General features: G+C 37.3%; 2 protein-coding genes across 3 annotated transcripts in view; both read left to right on the top strand.

Moving 5' to 3' along the window:
- The window catches only part of PCMTD1 (protein-L-isoaspartate (D-aspartate) O-methyltransferase domain containing 1), a 71,357-nt gene extending 62,987 nt beyond the window's left edge, over positions 1-8,370 (top strand). For both annotated transcript variants that reach the window (XM_021688567.1, XM_021688569.1), the window contains one exon: positions 5,191-8,370. In XM_021688567.1, coding sequence (XP_021544242.1) covers positions 5,191-5,558 — 368 coding nt within the window. In that variant the 3' untranslated portion in view covers positions 5,559-8,370. The remainder of the gene's footprint in view (positions 1-5,190) is intronic.
- Positions 8,371-12,834: 4,464 nt separating this feature from the next.
- The window catches only part of PXDNL (peroxidasin like), a 483,807-nt gene continuing 480,348 nt past the window's right edge, over positions 12,835-16,293 (top strand). The window contains exon 1 of the mRNA XM_021688214.1: positions 12,835-13,118. Coding sequence (XP_021543889.1) covers positions 12,955-13,118 — 164 coding nt within the window. The 5' untranslated portion in view covers positions 12,835-12,954. The remainder of the gene's footprint in view (positions 13,119-16,293) is intronic.

The following is a 16,293-nucleotide window of genomic DNA, read 5'->3' as shown; positions in this document are numbered from 1 at the left end:
TGGATGATGATATGTTATAAATGGGCAATTTTCATTCTCAGTTTAAGGATGTCAATACATTCAGATCTAGGTAGTTCCTTGGTTGGGTTGATCGACATGACTATGAATGTAGAGTAGGGATAAATTTGGTTAAAAAGGATAAAATGGAAGACTAGCCTAAATTAAAAAAAAAATTCATCATGCCTCTAAAATATTTACAGGTGAAATGATCTAACTTTTCATCAGAATAATATGGTGGGGATGGAAATAGGAAATGGCAGTGTTGATGAAGGAAGATTAGCTAGAAGAGATGGTTGTTGAAGCTGAGTGTTCGGTACATGGGGTTCCTTATACTATTAATTCTCTTGTGTATACTTGAAAGTTTCTATAATAAAAAGAAAAAAAAAATTATCAGCTCCCAATAGGAATTTATAAAAATGAGTCAGGAATTGTGATTTTGTAAAAAAATAAAAGCTTCACTATGAATAATTTTCACAGAATGAAAAATGTTCTGAAAATATTGTTTGTCAAAATTTAATAAGATGTTTGGAGAATAAAACAAGTTTCCTCTTCTGTTAAAATTGCCTTCTGTTTAGAAAAAATTATTTCATTAATTATAGGGGGTTAAAAAAAAAAAAAATTTTAAAAAAAAAAAAAAAAAAAAAAACAACTGAAAACATACACATGCAAATCTTTTGCCAAATATATTTTGTGGCTGTGAAATTGCCCACATAAACAGTTACTAAATGTAATTATCACTTTTCCTCAGGTTTATTTATCTCTCCTTTTGATTCAACTTAAAGTCCTCTTTCTTTTTTTGGGGGGAGGTATACAAACTGCTTTAACTTCAGGGTAGGCCCTTTAAGAAAGGGGTAAAAGGAAAAAGGAAAAAACTCTATACCAACTAAACTGTTTCCTCTACACACCACCCATTGAACACTTCTTTCTGTATTCCAGATGTGTGGGTTTTTCCACACCAAGCAATTCTCCAATTCTTTGCAGACACCAGCTAGGTGTCCTGTGATCTAACTCCATTCTGACACTAACCCGTGTTAGCATAGACCCTAAAGGTTAAAGGCTCTACCCCACAAGGGTGCCCCCTCCTCCTCCAGCTGGAGACACCAATCACAAGTACAGGTTTTCATCTGTGTTTCTGACCACCTGGCTATAAATCAGAAACTCCCATGACCCCTTTCTAGAGTTTGATAATTTGTTAGAGCGGTTCACAGAACCCAGGAAAACAGTTTACTTACTAGATACCAGGTTTATTATCAAAGGATCCAGCACAGAAACAAAAACAGATGGAATTGACATATGAAGGGTTTATGTTCATCAGCCCAGAAGCTCTCTGAACCCTTTCAGTTAAGGCTCTTTATGAAGGTTTGATTGATTAAATCATTGGCCATTTATGATTAATTCAACCTCCAGCCCCTTTTCCCCTCCCAGAGGGTGCTAGTGAAAGCCCCAATCCTCCAAGCACATGGTTGGTTCCCCTGGCAACCAGCCCAGCATCCTCAGGGGCTTACCAAAAGTCACCTCATTAACGTAAACTCAGGTGTGGTTGGAAGGAACCTGTTATGCTCTTATCACTTATGTAATTCCAAGTGTTTTCAGAGCTCTGTGTCAGGAATGGGAAGCCAAATGTATATTTCTTATTAATAAATCACAAGGGACAAAAGAAACTTCAGAAATTGTGGCACTAAACCACCTTGAGCTATATAAAGTTGCTGTTTTTGTCGGCTAAAAAATGACCCCAAATCATCACTTTTGTGAGTTTGACCTAAATATAATGCCCTTTTCAATCTTTGTTAATAAATAAAAATGGAAGTGCTGACTGCTAGGTTCCTATGAAATCTTTATAGAGATTACCTTTTGGGAAACGAATAGAGCTTACACGTGTGTGTGTTATAGATAACCTTAATTATAATTTTGGAGTGAAAGCCTTAATTCAAAATAAAATTTTAAAAGCAGTCAGGATTAGCATTGTCTAGTCCACTAAATCCTTATCTCATAACTGGAAGCATTAGAAACAAGGGGGTGTTAAAGAATAGGAAATATGGGGGACTTTTGAATAGCTAGGGCTGAGAATTAGCTAAAAGTTTTTGTATCATTCAGAAAAACTTAAATGCAGCTCATGTGGGTACTATTTTAGGACTTAAGGGAAGTCTGAATCTTTTCCATTGTGGATCTAGTTGGTTCTTTATGAAGTTCAGGTATTCTGACAGTTTAGGATTTGAAAGCTTCATCATTCTAACAGTGTCCTTGGAATAACAGTGTTGCAGAGGAGGAACATAATTAAGGTGTGAAAAGAGAGTACCAAAAATGTAAGAGAGGTTCAAGAATAAAGACTAGCCAAAAAGACTAATTATAGCTCTGTTTCTTAGCTCTTATAATTCCCAAAACTCTTCTATAGATTTATTCTCCACCAGCTTCCCCTGCCCCTGCTTTTTCAGAGCTTCCTCAGGCATAGGCCTTTCTTCTCTGTCTATACTCCCTCTTAGGTGCTCAGGGGGAGGCTGATGGCTCCCAGAGTCTGTCCCCAGCCTGAGTCCCAGAGGCATGATTCAGCTGCTTGTGGTTGGGCAGGAGCATGGACTGTGCAGTTAAATGCCCACGTTCAGGTCCCAACTCATGTCACTTATAAATTATGACTTCTGTGACCGGGATCAAGTTATTTTACCTCTATCTCCTTCCTTTTCCTCTTTTAGTGTGAAGTGTGTTATTGCCTGTAACATGCTGAAATGGTGATCAGTATATCTCTGTTGTTTTTCTTCCTGAAATCTCCATTCAGGAAATGTAACAGACATTTCAGATTTCATAAAGAACAAAATTGTGATTTTCTTCTCCCCAACTACTCTTCCTCTTTTTTATGTCAATAATTGACCATTAGCACCTGCCTAGTTGCTAGGGCCAAAAATTCTCCTACATCTAATCCCCGTTCATCCTGTCTTCAAAATATGTTGCAAATTTGTCCCCTTCTCTACATCTTTACTGCCACCCTCCCTTACTCCCATCTGCATCAGAGCGTGGTCAGATCTCAGGTGGATTATTGGAGTGTTCCCTCTCTTTATGATCCATACTATCCATACATAGAGGAGCCTGAGTGCCATTTCCATTGCATTATGACCCTGCTTTTTAAAAACCTTAAGTAGCTGCATGGCCAATACAAGGCACATTTTTTACCAAGGCCTGCAAGATCAACCCATGATCGTACCTCTTACCATTTTCTTCCTGCTCTAAACTTCATCTGCACTAGCCTTCTTTTAGCTCCTTGAACATGCTGAGCTCATTTACCTCTTAGGGCTTTGCTGTTTCCTCTGCCCCAAGATATTTACATGTCTGTTTCCTCATATCATTTAGATCTTAGCCCAGGCATGACTTCCTCAGGGAGACGGTTTGGACTACCCAATCAGAAGTAGCTGTACCCCCATGTTACTTTCTATGCCATTGGTGTTTTTTCTCCTATCCTCTTTTTCATAATTATTTTTTATCTACCCCCTCCCCCAAATATAAAATCTCCATAAAAGCAAGGACTTACTTAGTCTGAAGCATCCACTGTATGTAAGTGAGTTCTTTAATAGTAGATGGCATATAGTTTAACACATAGGTGTTGAGTGAATGTTAAACAGCTTAAACAGTTTGGGGAGGTAGGCAGAGCAGGTGATATTTTACACATTTTAACATATAAGGGATGAGATCTCACATGTTTTTACTTACCAGTGTTCACAAAACTCCCCATCATTGGCAGAAGCAGGACTTGAACTCAAAATGTTCTGTATTGTTTCAGTTTCCATCTCATATAGTTGGGGGCAGGCCCAGGCAGTAGAACAAACAGTTTCTAACTAAACATGCCCGGTCTGGCTCTTTGGAATTCTTTTCTAGTTCCAGTTTCAGTAGGGAGTTGAAAAAAGACAGTTTGAAGAAAAGATTTTGTAGTGGGCCACTTAGGTATGTGCTAAGGGATCTTTGAATCAGTCTGAGAAGTCTCCCATGCTGGAGTTAAAAAAAAAAATAAAAATAAATAAAACAAACTTATCTCCTGCAGAGTGTATCTAATTTGTGGTAGGGTCTGGTGTTCAGAACACAGGAAGCACTCTGAGCCTTGGACAGGATGGTGCACTGTGCAGGCCTAGTGCCTACAGGGCCCTGTGAGGAGCACAAAGAGGAAATGCTGTAAGCTCACTCCTGGAGCTTATAGTCTGGCAGTAGAGAGAGACCACATACCCAAGAGTTACTAAAGAAGGCAGGATATCATAGGTATAACAGAAAAGTTTGCAAGGGAAGTATCCAGAAAAGAGTATCAAAAGTAAAGAAAGAAAAAATAGTGAAGATTTTTTAATGCTGTTTAAACTGGAGGAGGGTTATGTTTTATTTTGTTTAGGCATTTGAGAGGGATCCTTGATGACAGTTTTATTTCTGCAGGGATGGAAACTTAGTGGGACTAGAAAATTAATTTCTCTATGTATAAAGTATTGGAACAGGCTACAAAGAAGAGTGTGTGTTCTAGGGCTTATGCGTTCATAGGTCTGTGGGAGAGGGAGTGAAATGACAGATCCGATAGGGTACAACTGTGATGTGTTTGATAGAAGTAAACATCAATAACTTAAGGAAATCTGTGGTGTGTTTTTGGGTTATTAAATTGTTTACAGCATGATTTGTGGTGGCCCTTTGCCTATGAACCAGTTCTACTCACTGATTTACAGAGAAAAACTGTGTGTGTGTGTGTGTGTGTGTGTACGTGCATGAGTAACAGCTCTAAAGCTCAGACTGAGGCAGCAGTTCAAATGTTGCCTTTATTAGAGTTTTTGGAATAGATCATTCTCATATGGTTTTCAACATCAAAAAGTATAAGAAATAGGTAGTATAAAATCTCTCTTTTATTCTTGTTGTCTAATTACTTCATTCTCATGTAGCCTGTTTCTAAGTTCTTACTTATTCTTTCAAAGAATTTTTATGCATATATATGGGGACACACATATCTGTACATAGAAACCTTTCCACTGTCCACAGAATTTAGAATGGTGGCTTGGCAAATAGTAAGCATCTTGAAATCTTTGTTAGATTAAAGTTAAGAGTTTTTATACATTCTGTGTTTTCTAACGTTTGCTAAGAAATACTTGTTTTGTTCTGCGAAGAAATGAGCGATATATGATGTTTTACTTTTTTATGTTTTATGTGTGTGTGTTTTGTTTTTGTGTTTGTTTTTTTTAGCCCCCTGTGCTGTCAGGAATCTCCAGGACTTGGCTCGTATTTATATTCGACGTACACTTAGAAATTTCATAAATGATGAGATGCAGGCCAAGGGGATTCCTCAGAGGGCTCCACCAAAAAGGAAAAGAAAGAGGGTTAAACAGAGAATTAATACTTATGTATTTGTGGGTAATCAGCTTATTCCTCAGCCTCTAGACAGTGAGGAGGATGAAAAAATGGAAGAAGATAACAAAGAAGAGGAAGAGAAAGATCACGGTGAAGCCATGAAGCCCGAGGAGCCACCTCAGAATTTACTGAGAGAAAAAATCATGAAACTCCCCCTCCCTGAATCTTTAAAGGCTTACTTGACATATTTTAGAGAAAAATAACTTAGATCAAGAAGAAAGAATGCCTACTGATTATTCCTTTAGTCTTGAAAATGTAGCATTTGTTAGGAGTTAAAAGAGAATTCTTTCATCAGAGCGAATTATAGTGGAAAAAGTATAACTTGTTTCTGTCTTAGTAATAAAAAATGATGTATTCAGTAATTAAAAAGAATCCCTTTTATAAAATATATTTTTCTTTAAATCTTGGAAAAAATGCTGTTTTAACTCAGAGTGACTTCAAGAGTGGAATGCAACAATACTCAAGATTTGTGTACTGTAAATCCTTTTCTGATTCCTTACAGATTTGTAGTGGTGAGGCTTACATTTAATTTTGTATAAGGTTAAGTAATTGTTAAGCATATACTGGTTTTTGAATTTTTTGTTTGCATTTCCTCTATGAAAACTTTCTTACATAATTAGAAGATCAAATGCTGTGTAGACCCACTTACCTTACTTTGTTGCAATCACTATTACTGAGTTGCTATAGTATTCCGGGCAATATATGAGTGCAATAACAATACCGATACTGAATAATTTAGCTTTAAAAAAAAAGTTTCGTGGAATTCAACAGCACTGCTACTTTTGCTTTTGAATCTATTGCCAAAAGACAGGGGAAACTATCTGCTTCTCTCATAGAGATTTTAAGAGCACATCAAGTGAGTATTAAATAAAAAGTATATACCTAATACATTTCTTAATTTGTGTGGACCCTTTACATTTTCAGTATTTAAAAATAATGAGGTTATCTTACTTGTTGGAGTTTTAGAAGATAGTACATTTAGGATTGGATTTTCTGTTATCCACTGTATAAAGTATTTGGTTTAAAAAAGAATATGCATTGTTCCGAATGACTGTCGACAGCGCAGACCGGGAGTAAACATGGGTAACAGCCTCTTTCTTGAGTTGCGCTCAGAGGCAGGACCAGAGCAGATTTGGTCAGCAGGTGCACTTTAGCAAATGGAACTCCTAGTTCATTTAAATATTTGTCTTTGACAAGGTGGAACTGAGCTAACCTACATTTGCTTTGAAATTCATCTTTATGTAGTGTATGAGATATTCACAGGAATTGTATGGAGATGCCTTTTTGCTTTGAAAATTGTGTTCAGAATCATAGTATATCGGGACCTATGTTGTGCTCATTTAACTTCTCATGGTGTGTGTGGTTTTTTTTTTGGTAAAATTATAATGATTTTCACTTTTTTCTTAATATCATATACTTATACTATCCATCATTTGACTATTAGTTATAGCTTATCATTGATAAAACAGGTAGTAAATGCCATTGTTGGTTTCTTTTCTTCCTACTAGGACCTGAAAACAGTCATTCCTTTTAAGAAAGTACACAGTGTAACATATTTACTACTTAGTGTCACATGGATTATGTACTTTTTAAAAGGAAAAATTTGAGAGTATCACTACCACCAGCATCACTATTGCAGTAGTTGATCAAATATGTTTAAGGAAATCCAATTAATGTATATAGTAAAAACGATTATTATCTCTTGAAAGATTGAACTATTAGTAATACATAGATGGTTTCAAAAATCTCAGATCTGGTGATTCTACATATTTAAAAACAAGTGTTTGAAATATTCTAAGTATGAATTCTCCCAAGTAAATGAGGATATTTTAGTAATGGGAAAGATAATTTCATGGAAGGTATTTATTTTATACCAATGATTGGGGTTAGGGGCTAGGGTTTGGAGTTGTGTATATCTCCACAATTTTTTTTTTTTTAGATGATTACTAAGCTGTTACTGTTAAGAAATGTCCCATCTCATTTCTATCAAGGAAAAAAAATCGTTTTATACAATTGTCATTTGTTAAGAATGTTCATTTTATTTAAAATTGTTAGTTTTAGAGGTTTAATATCAAGTTCCCAGTGCCCACATATTTTTATCTAGCACCCTTCCCTGGCTGCCCTCTACACACTTTGTTGGTTTTGGAGCTAGTGTCCAGTTATGTAAACATACATATTCTTAAATGATGATTTTACCATTCAAAAGAGAGTTTTTGTTAAGGATATATTTGAAGATTGACTTGTTCATATGGTCTCTTATTCTGTTGACCTTAGTAAAGTGTACAGTAGATTTTCATGATCATTACATATTTTTTGTCATTGAAATGTATCTTTTGTGTTTTTAAATGCAATTCATTCATTTTATAGTTGTGACTTTATTATTGACTTTAAATAAAGAAGTAGAAATAAAAAATGAAAATTCAAGTGAAAAGCCCTTTTATCTATTAATGGGAATATATTAGAATGATTAAGAATATTTTGTGTTTGTGTTTATTTTTTAATGAATTCACGGTTACTTGAGGATGGTCAATTATGTTTTATAGGCGGAAAAGTAGCAAATAAAGGTTAAGTAAAATTAATTGAAAATGATGAGGAATATATTCATGGGATTTTAGTGGCCAGATAAAACAATAGAAATAATCTAATCTAGTTTTTATTTTATTTTATTTTACAGAGAGAAAGTAGGGCTGGGGAGATAGCATGATTTTCCTAAGTCAGACAGCTAGATGGAAATGGCTTGAAATAGCGTCCGGCATCTGATAAATCCAAGAAACCTTCAGCGGCACCATTACTACCAAGAAGATAATTTAAATCTACATCTCTTATTGGTTGACACATTTGGTTCTAGTCTTAGTAAAGAAAAATGTCATTAAAATAGCATACATAGTGGTTAAAATACAAAAAATGTTAAGTGTTGGTTTCTAGCTGTTTGAGAGGATAAAAGTGAAGCAACACCTGCGAAATCATGGGAAGGCTTGGAAAACTATTTTAAATAAACAGTTGCATATAATTAAATTTTGTTCTCCAGTGGCCTGGCTTTCTTTTTCTCTTCTTTTTAATTTAGAAAATCTTAATACACCTATGGATATATGCTTGAAGTGTTACATACAGTTGTCCATAATTGGACATCTCATTTCCTTTTGACTGTTGCCACCTCTAAAGCAGTGTAGGTTTTGTTTTTTAAATTTGTTTTTATATTCAGTATAGATGAAGGATATTTAGAAGATATATGCAAAACACAAGGAATAATTCAGTGTACCTGTACGTACACATGTGTACCTACTACTAGATTTGACTACTGGCATTAGCATGACTTGTGTGCCCCTTCCTAATCTCCTCTTAATTCCTCTCTGGGGTGTTCCTTTTGTGTTTATTGCAACCTTGCCTTTTGCTATAGCTTTAGCACATATGTTTGTATCTCTAAACAGTGTATCATCTGGCTTCATACATACTTAACCTTATATAAGTAGAATCATACTCTGTATTCTGCAGGTTACTTTTTCACTCCAGGTTGCCTTTCTGAGATTGTTCCATGTTGTATATAGTTAAGTTACATCCGCAACTCGGTTTAATTATTCATTCTACTGTTGATGGACATTTGTTGTTACATCAAATAGTTTGCTCGTCAACATTCTCCAACAGGTCTTGTGACTGTATGTGTGCAAGAGTCTTCATAGAGTGTACATCTAGGAGTAGAATTACTGGATCATAGAATATGTTCCTACTCACTTTCACTAGGTGGTGCAAATGTATTTCCCCAAAATAGTGTAACATTATGTTCGTTCCTATAGCGTTTAAACGTTCCAGTTATTCCATAACCTCACCTACATTTGATAGCAATTTTGCCTATTTAGTACTGTGAAGTGTTATAGAGGCTTTGTTGCTTATTAAGGAGGTTTTGTACCTTTTTGAGTGTTTCTTGGTTTTAGGTTTCCTTTCTGTAGAGTTCCCATTAGAGTCTTTTGGAAATGTTTTATTCGATAGTTTCTTATTTAAAGAAGTTGGCTTGTAGAGTTCCTTATGTAGCCTGACCCATTGTCAGTTACATGTATTGCAAATATCTTTCGTTAGTTTGTGGTTTCTGTTCTCATTCTGTTTGTGGTGTCTTTCTTGAATTAGAATTTTCAAATTTAATTGTGTCAGATTCATCCTCACACAACCTCAATCCAGAATCATGAAAATATTAGCCTGTATTTTCTTACAAAAGTTCTATGATTTTTGTCTTTCACATTTAAGTCTGTAGTACACCTGCTATTGATGTTTGTGTAAAGTGAGAAATAATACTTTTTTACTTTGTTTATCAACTGTTTCAACACCATTTTTTGAAAAGTCCCATTTTCTTCCTCTGATCTGCAGTTAACTGTCATAAATTTTCGTACCTTTGTGCTTTGTGTCTAGGTTTTCTTTTCTATTTTGTTAGTCAATTTACGGATCCCTGTGCTAAAACTACACAGCCTTATTTACTATAGGTACAATAATTCTTGATTTAGTAAGATAAGTCCCTTCAACTTAAATTTCAGGAATTTCTTGGCTATCCTTGGACCATTGACTTTGATACACAATTTAGAATCAGCTTCTTAGAATACATATACACAGTCCTCTTGGGATTTCTTTTGGAATCACTGAATTTATAGATCAGTTTGTGTGAGAATTAACATGTTTATGATATGGAGTCCTCCAATCCATGAATATTGTACTTCTCTCCATTTATTTATTTATTTAATGTCTTAAAGGTACACAATTTTGTTTCAAGCATCTTTAGATTTATGTGTAGATATTTTATGTTTTTCAATGCTGTTGTATTGTTTGTTAAAATCACTTTTTGCTCCGTTATTGATTTTTGTACATTACTTAAATCCCACTGACTTATGATTGTTCTAAATTTTCAAATAGACAACCAAATCATCTTTATAAAGACAGTTTATTTTTTCCTTTGGGTTTCCTTGGGTTTCCTTTGGGTTTCCTTGGGTTTGTTTTTATTTTGCCAGATATGCTGGTTGGGACCTCCCGTACGGTGTTGAATAGAAGCCATGAACAGGAGTAACCTTATTTCTTGTTTTATTGCCCATTTATAGTCATTTTTAATGAATGGCTTGGTGTGTTTCAAATATATATTCTGTTCAGCATAGTATTCTGTAAATGCCATTTGAATCAAATTTTTTATTGTATTCAAATCTAATATAGTTTAAGTAAGCTTTTTTTTGGTATGCTCTTATGATTTTCAGCAAAATCTCTCACTTTGATAGTAGAATGTCAGTTCATTATAGGTCTTTCAATTTTTCCTTTGTATATTTTGATGCAATGATGCTACACTTTAGGTTCCCTATGTCTGCTTGGTGATTTGAACCTTTAACATTATGTGGGAACCTCCTTTGTATTCTTTACTTCAAAGTCCATTTGGTTTGATATTCCTATAGCTTTTTTGGGGGTGTTGGTGGTCACCTAGTGTATCTTTTAAAATTTTTATTTTAGAAGCTAATTTGGGGGTATTACATCTGCAGGGAGATATTTGTATTCCCTTCCTCCCCACAGCAAGTTTGAGACAGGCAATTTTCCTTGTGTTCTCTGGGTGGATGGGGATGGGGGTAAAGTGGATTAATTCTAGATCATCCTTAATGAACTTGATGAAAATACAGGTTTTCCAGTTAAGACCCTCCACTCTAGGCTTTTTCTTCTTCCTGTAACCCTGCTCTCCCCAAATCTCTTTATTTTACTTGGTTAAGCAAGTACTCTCAAGCTGAACTAGGCTTCAGTGTTTATCTACCTTGCTAGCTTCTCATTTTCTCTTCCTTTTTGGACTCTAGTATACATGTTTAACTTAGCAGCTCAATGCATTTTTAAAAATGCTTCTAATACTTAACATATATAATAATAGTTTTCTGCGGGAAAGTTGTCCTGAGGCATTCTAGGAAAGAATCTACGGTCTATAGTGGCTGTGTCATGCATGTGGTTCTCTGTGCCTTGCTTGCAATTCTTAGCCCTGTATTCACGGGAGGAAATCAGTAGAATTTTCTCATTTAATGGCAGCTTAGGTTTCTAAAGTAGAGAGTGTATAGTCTATCCTGGAAAAATGCTCTATCAGTACAAGCTAGTATTATGTTTTGAACTGAAAACAAGGCACAAACTTGTATGCCTTGCTCATCCAAGTCCTCCAAGTCACAAACATTGGCAAAAGCACAGTAATTGTAAGGCATGGGATTTAAAGGAAGAAATTAGCTTTTTTAGTTTATTTCGATACTTAGACAAAAAAAAAAATAAACATTGAACAACTGTCAAGCATACTTGGTTTGTTTTAAAATCATTCTTTTTCATAGAGATTATTTTTTTCTTGCGATCTCTGTATTTTAATAAAATAATAAAACCCCACATATTTAAGTTTGAACATTTTGCCAAAAGAGGGCACTATTCACCCACTGTAGAATGTAAAGGGACTGAAAAATTACTGGAAAGAAGGCAAATTTATTTTCCTTCATAAGATTGATAAAGTTTGACAAAACTAGATCTGCAATCATTAGATTTGTCACCCAGTCTGGTCATCTGGGACTGTTGCCTACATTGGACCATCCCAAGTTTTAATTTTTCTATTACTTTTACATTTTTTAAAGTGCTAGTTTAGGGATAAGATTTGTTTGGAAATTTTAGTCTTTAAGGTTAAAACCAAAAACCTTTTCTGAACACCTGCCTAGAGTGACCAAAAAACTCGTGTTTAAGGCCTGTTTGTTGGAGTCTGTCTTTGCCAGTGTCCTCAGGGCTGCTCACCTCAGTGACCCGTGGCCCGTTCAACCTGGTGAAAAATGCGTCTACAGCCAACGGTGCGGCCACTGAGCCCAGCGGTGGCTCGGCCTCGTTCTACTTTACACATATGTTTGTCTATCAGTTTGTCTCCTCTGCATGTTGGTGTAGGAGTTCATGGTGTAGACATAACAGCTTTAAATATTAAAGGAAGAAATCGGAAGTAGCTGGTTTGAATCTCATGAGTGAAATGCTTTGGGCTTCAGGTGTAGAATATACAGGAAGAAATGAAACCATTTTGTGAAAGCATACTTTGGAGCAGGGAAGGAAAATGTGAGCCTAGATCAACTAATTAGAACTCTGTCTGCCCTTTAGGATTTGGTAATACTGCCAGATAAAAAGAAAGGCTGTTCTGCATTGATTCAATAAATAATCAACTTGCGCTTCAAAAGGACAGATAGGGGGAGAAAAAAGCACAACTAGGGGCTAAGAGGCTGGCGCTTACATAACATGTGCAGTGGAAGCAACTTTGGAAAAGTTTCTATTTGCATTATGCTGCCCAAATAGAGTAGGTTTGTTTCCTAAAGCGGCTTTGGCTCGGACAAGCCTCGTCCCTGGCGGTCCAGCGCCCCCTAGAGGCGGCGGGCGCCCTCCGCCCTGTAATGTGATCTCCCTGCTCCGGGATTGGTCAGAGGCTGAGTTTTCCCTGGGAGCGGCGCTTAGCTGGGCCTCCCAAGCCCGGCTCCGCTCCGCACGGCAGGCCTGCCTCTGCACGGCAGGTCCCGCACCGCAGCCACCGCCGCCACCAACACCGCTGCTGCTGCTGCTGCTGCTCCTGCTTCTTCGCTTCCAGCAGCGGGTGGAGCGATGCAGTCCAGACTCCTCTGCTGGACCATTTGCTTTCTCCTGGTCGTGTGGTGCCTGCCAGTGCTACCCTGCCCTAGCCGGTGCCTTTGCTTGAAGAGCACCGTCCGCTGCATGCACTTGATGCTGGATCACATTCCTCAGGTGCCGCAGCAGACCACAGTCGTGTAAGTTCACACAGATTCCCGTTCAGCACTTTTGCATTGCCCTCTACTGAGACTGAGCACTCTGCTTTTAACCTAGATTCCTGATGTGGTCTCTGCTGTATAATCGGAAGAGGGTTTTCACGTTTCAAACAACTCAGTGGTTCTGCTTTGTTAGACTAGAAAATGTGAGCAGTGATGAGTTGAAATAAATATATTTGCACTAGGTGCAGTTATCTTTTCCAACATCTTCCAGAACTTACTGTTGAGAATTTTCATCTCTATTTTAAGAATATTCCTGCATAGATTCTCAGATTATTCCTTTCATCCTCTCCAAAATCCTTTGGACTCCTAATTAGGTCACCATGTGTCTGTCCCATTTGAAAAGAACTAATTTAGCTTCGTAATGTGCTTCCAACTTATTATGTGCTGGCAATTTGCATTTCTTCTGTTCATTGTCGGGCTTTGTATTGCGTGTGTCTCTCAGGTGGGTGATGCTGTCAACCTCAGGCTCTGGAAGGACTATTGATTTTCCAGAGCAGACCCTGTCCAGTAGAGCACTGGATACTTGGAAGCCTTCTGGAGCAGTGACTTAATCAGCATCTAGAAGGTGTTATGGGATGGTAGTGGGATGGTAGAATAAACCATAATACAGGTATCAGATGGACTTGGTTCAAATCCTTGTCAATATGGAGATAATAAACCTGTACCATTGAATTGACATTTGGATTAAATTAAATGATATGTGTGAAGTGCGAATCTTTGATTATCATAATTTTCAAGTCCTACATCACAAGAGAAGGAAAAACACCGAAAGGACATGCTGATTTGAAGGGTTCACCTCTCCATGGTAAAGTTTTTGCAGATTATGTCATGTCCATGGAAGAGAACTCCTTTCACTGTTCCAAGTCCATTCTTGAGTGGAGTGAAATAGCTTAACATTCCTGGGATTTTGAGATATGAGATAAGATCAGCACTTTTTTTTTTTTTTTTGGTCATAATCATGAAATGAGGAATCTAGCTTGAATGAAAAGTTGAAGTTAGTGGTTGATAGTTGTGTAGAATAAGAGATAGGTATTTGCCATACATCTTTATGGTAATTTTTATCAAGCATTTTGTTTGTTTCATATGCTTGCAAATACCAAAATAAGTCTTACTCTAAAAAGTAATAAGACAGGTTCTGGAATCTGGGACCACCTACCATCAGCACAGGCAATCAGCACAGCACCAGAAATACCTCTGGACTTGTAACCATCCCTGTGTCATTTTGTAATAGCGGTTTCTGACAGAGAGTAACAGAGCCTTACAGAAGGGGCAGCTTGTCTAATCAAGTGCCACAGGCTTAAATAAAAGGCTACGTAGGGTCCAATCTGGACCTAAAATTTTGATTCTTAGGTGTTTCAAAGAAATAATTAGCACTCATTAGACACTCTCTTCCTGACGTATGGACAGAACTGAAAGGACACTATTGATGTAGTTGTGAAGAGCCTTCCACTACATGTGGAAATAAGTCCCAATGGTCGGGTTCTCAGGTTCCAGACTGGGCCTGCCGGTGAGCCAGATACCCCTACAGACGAAATGTGTGTTGCCATGGGTGAGTTCTTGGCTTCTTGATGTCTCGGTTTCCTTTTCCATAAAATGTAAATGCTAATAAGTGTTCACCATCCAGGGTTATTCTGAAGATTAAATGAGTTAATGCATGCTAAATACTTAGGACAGTGTCTGGCCCTACTAAGCACTATGGAGGGGTTCGCTATTATTATGTTTACAATTAAGGATAGGAGCTGCAAACTCAAATACCTCCAGGAAGCTGGCTGGTAAAGTAACGCAAGGTGGATGAAAGTAGGTGGATGAAAGACAAACCACTGCGTGAGTAGTATGATGGACTGCAACCAACCTTGGCTTGGGTCTGTGGGGGCCGTGAGGAGGGAGAGGCAAGCCAGTAGCAAGGCCTGGCCAGCCCCTGAGCTCATTGCTGCCCTGTGGGAATTTGGGCCTATTGTTAATGAGCTTGCCATATTTTTCAAGAGGATATGGAAATCAAAAATGAAATACCCTAACTTTTAAATCTTAGAGGATAATTAAAATTCTTTTATGTGAAAGGCAACAGCACGCAGGCCCAACCACACATATTTGTAGGTTACTTTTATCCTAGGACCTTCCGCTTGTGACCTCTATTAGAGAAATAGTATAAAGGCCAAGAAATATATGTAAAGTTTATAAAAGTTGGTGCACTCTACTTCTTTTGGGCTCCAAATCCTTGACATAGGATTAACGTTTTCAAGTAAGCAATATCATGAAGGTACACTACAACTGCATTAAGACAAGAATTCTTAAAGAGAAAGAGCCAGTCAGCCTTTGGAAGCTAAGGCAAATGGAGCCGGGCCCAGTTCCTCCCTAGCAGCAAGCAGCATTGAGAGGTTTTTTTTTTTTATTTTTTATTGTTATGTTAATCACCATACATTACATCATTAGTTTTAGATGTAGTGTTCCATGATTCATTGTTTGTGTATAACACCCAGTGCTCCATGCAGAACGTGCCCTCCCTAATACCCATCACCAGGCTAACCCATCCTCCCAACCCCCTCCCCTCTAGAACCCTCAGTTTGTTTTTCAGAGTCCGTCGTCTCTCATGGTTCGTCTCCCCTTCCGATTCCCCCCCTTCATCCTTCCCCTCCTGCTATCTTCTTCTTCTTCTTCTTCTTCTTTTTTTATAACATATATTGCATTATTTGTTTCAGAGGTACAGATCTGAGATTCAACAGTCTTGCACAATTCACAGCGCTTACCAGAGCACATACCCTCCCCAGTCTCCATCGCCCAGTCCAATCAGAATGGCTAAAATTAACAAGTCAGGAAACGACAGATGTTGGCGGGGATGCAGAGAAAGGAGAACCCTCCTACACTGTTGGTGGGAATGCAAGCTGGTGCAGCCACTCTGGAAAACAGTATGGAGGTTCCTCAAAAAGTTGAAAATAGAGCTACCGTACGATCCAGCAATTGCACTACTCGGTATTTACCCCAAAGATACAAATGTAGGGATCCGAAGGGGTACGCGCACCCCAATGTTTATAGCAGCAATGTCCACAATAGCCAAACTGTGGAAAGAGCCAAGATGTCCATCGACAGATGAATGGATAAAGAAGAAGTGGTATATATATATATATATATATATATATATATATATATATATATATAT

The sequence above is a fragment of the Neomonachus schauinslandi genome, chromosome 4, assembly GCF_002201575.2.
Source record: "Neomonachus schauinslandi chromosome 4, ASM220157v2, whole genome shotgun sequence".
Taxonomy (NCBI): Eukaryota; Metazoa; Chordata; class Mammalia; order Carnivora; family Phocidae; genus Neomonachus; species Neomonachus schauinslandi.
The sequence above is the reverse complement of the archived record's forward strand: the minus strand, read 5'-3'. Positions and strand labels throughout refer to the sequence as shown.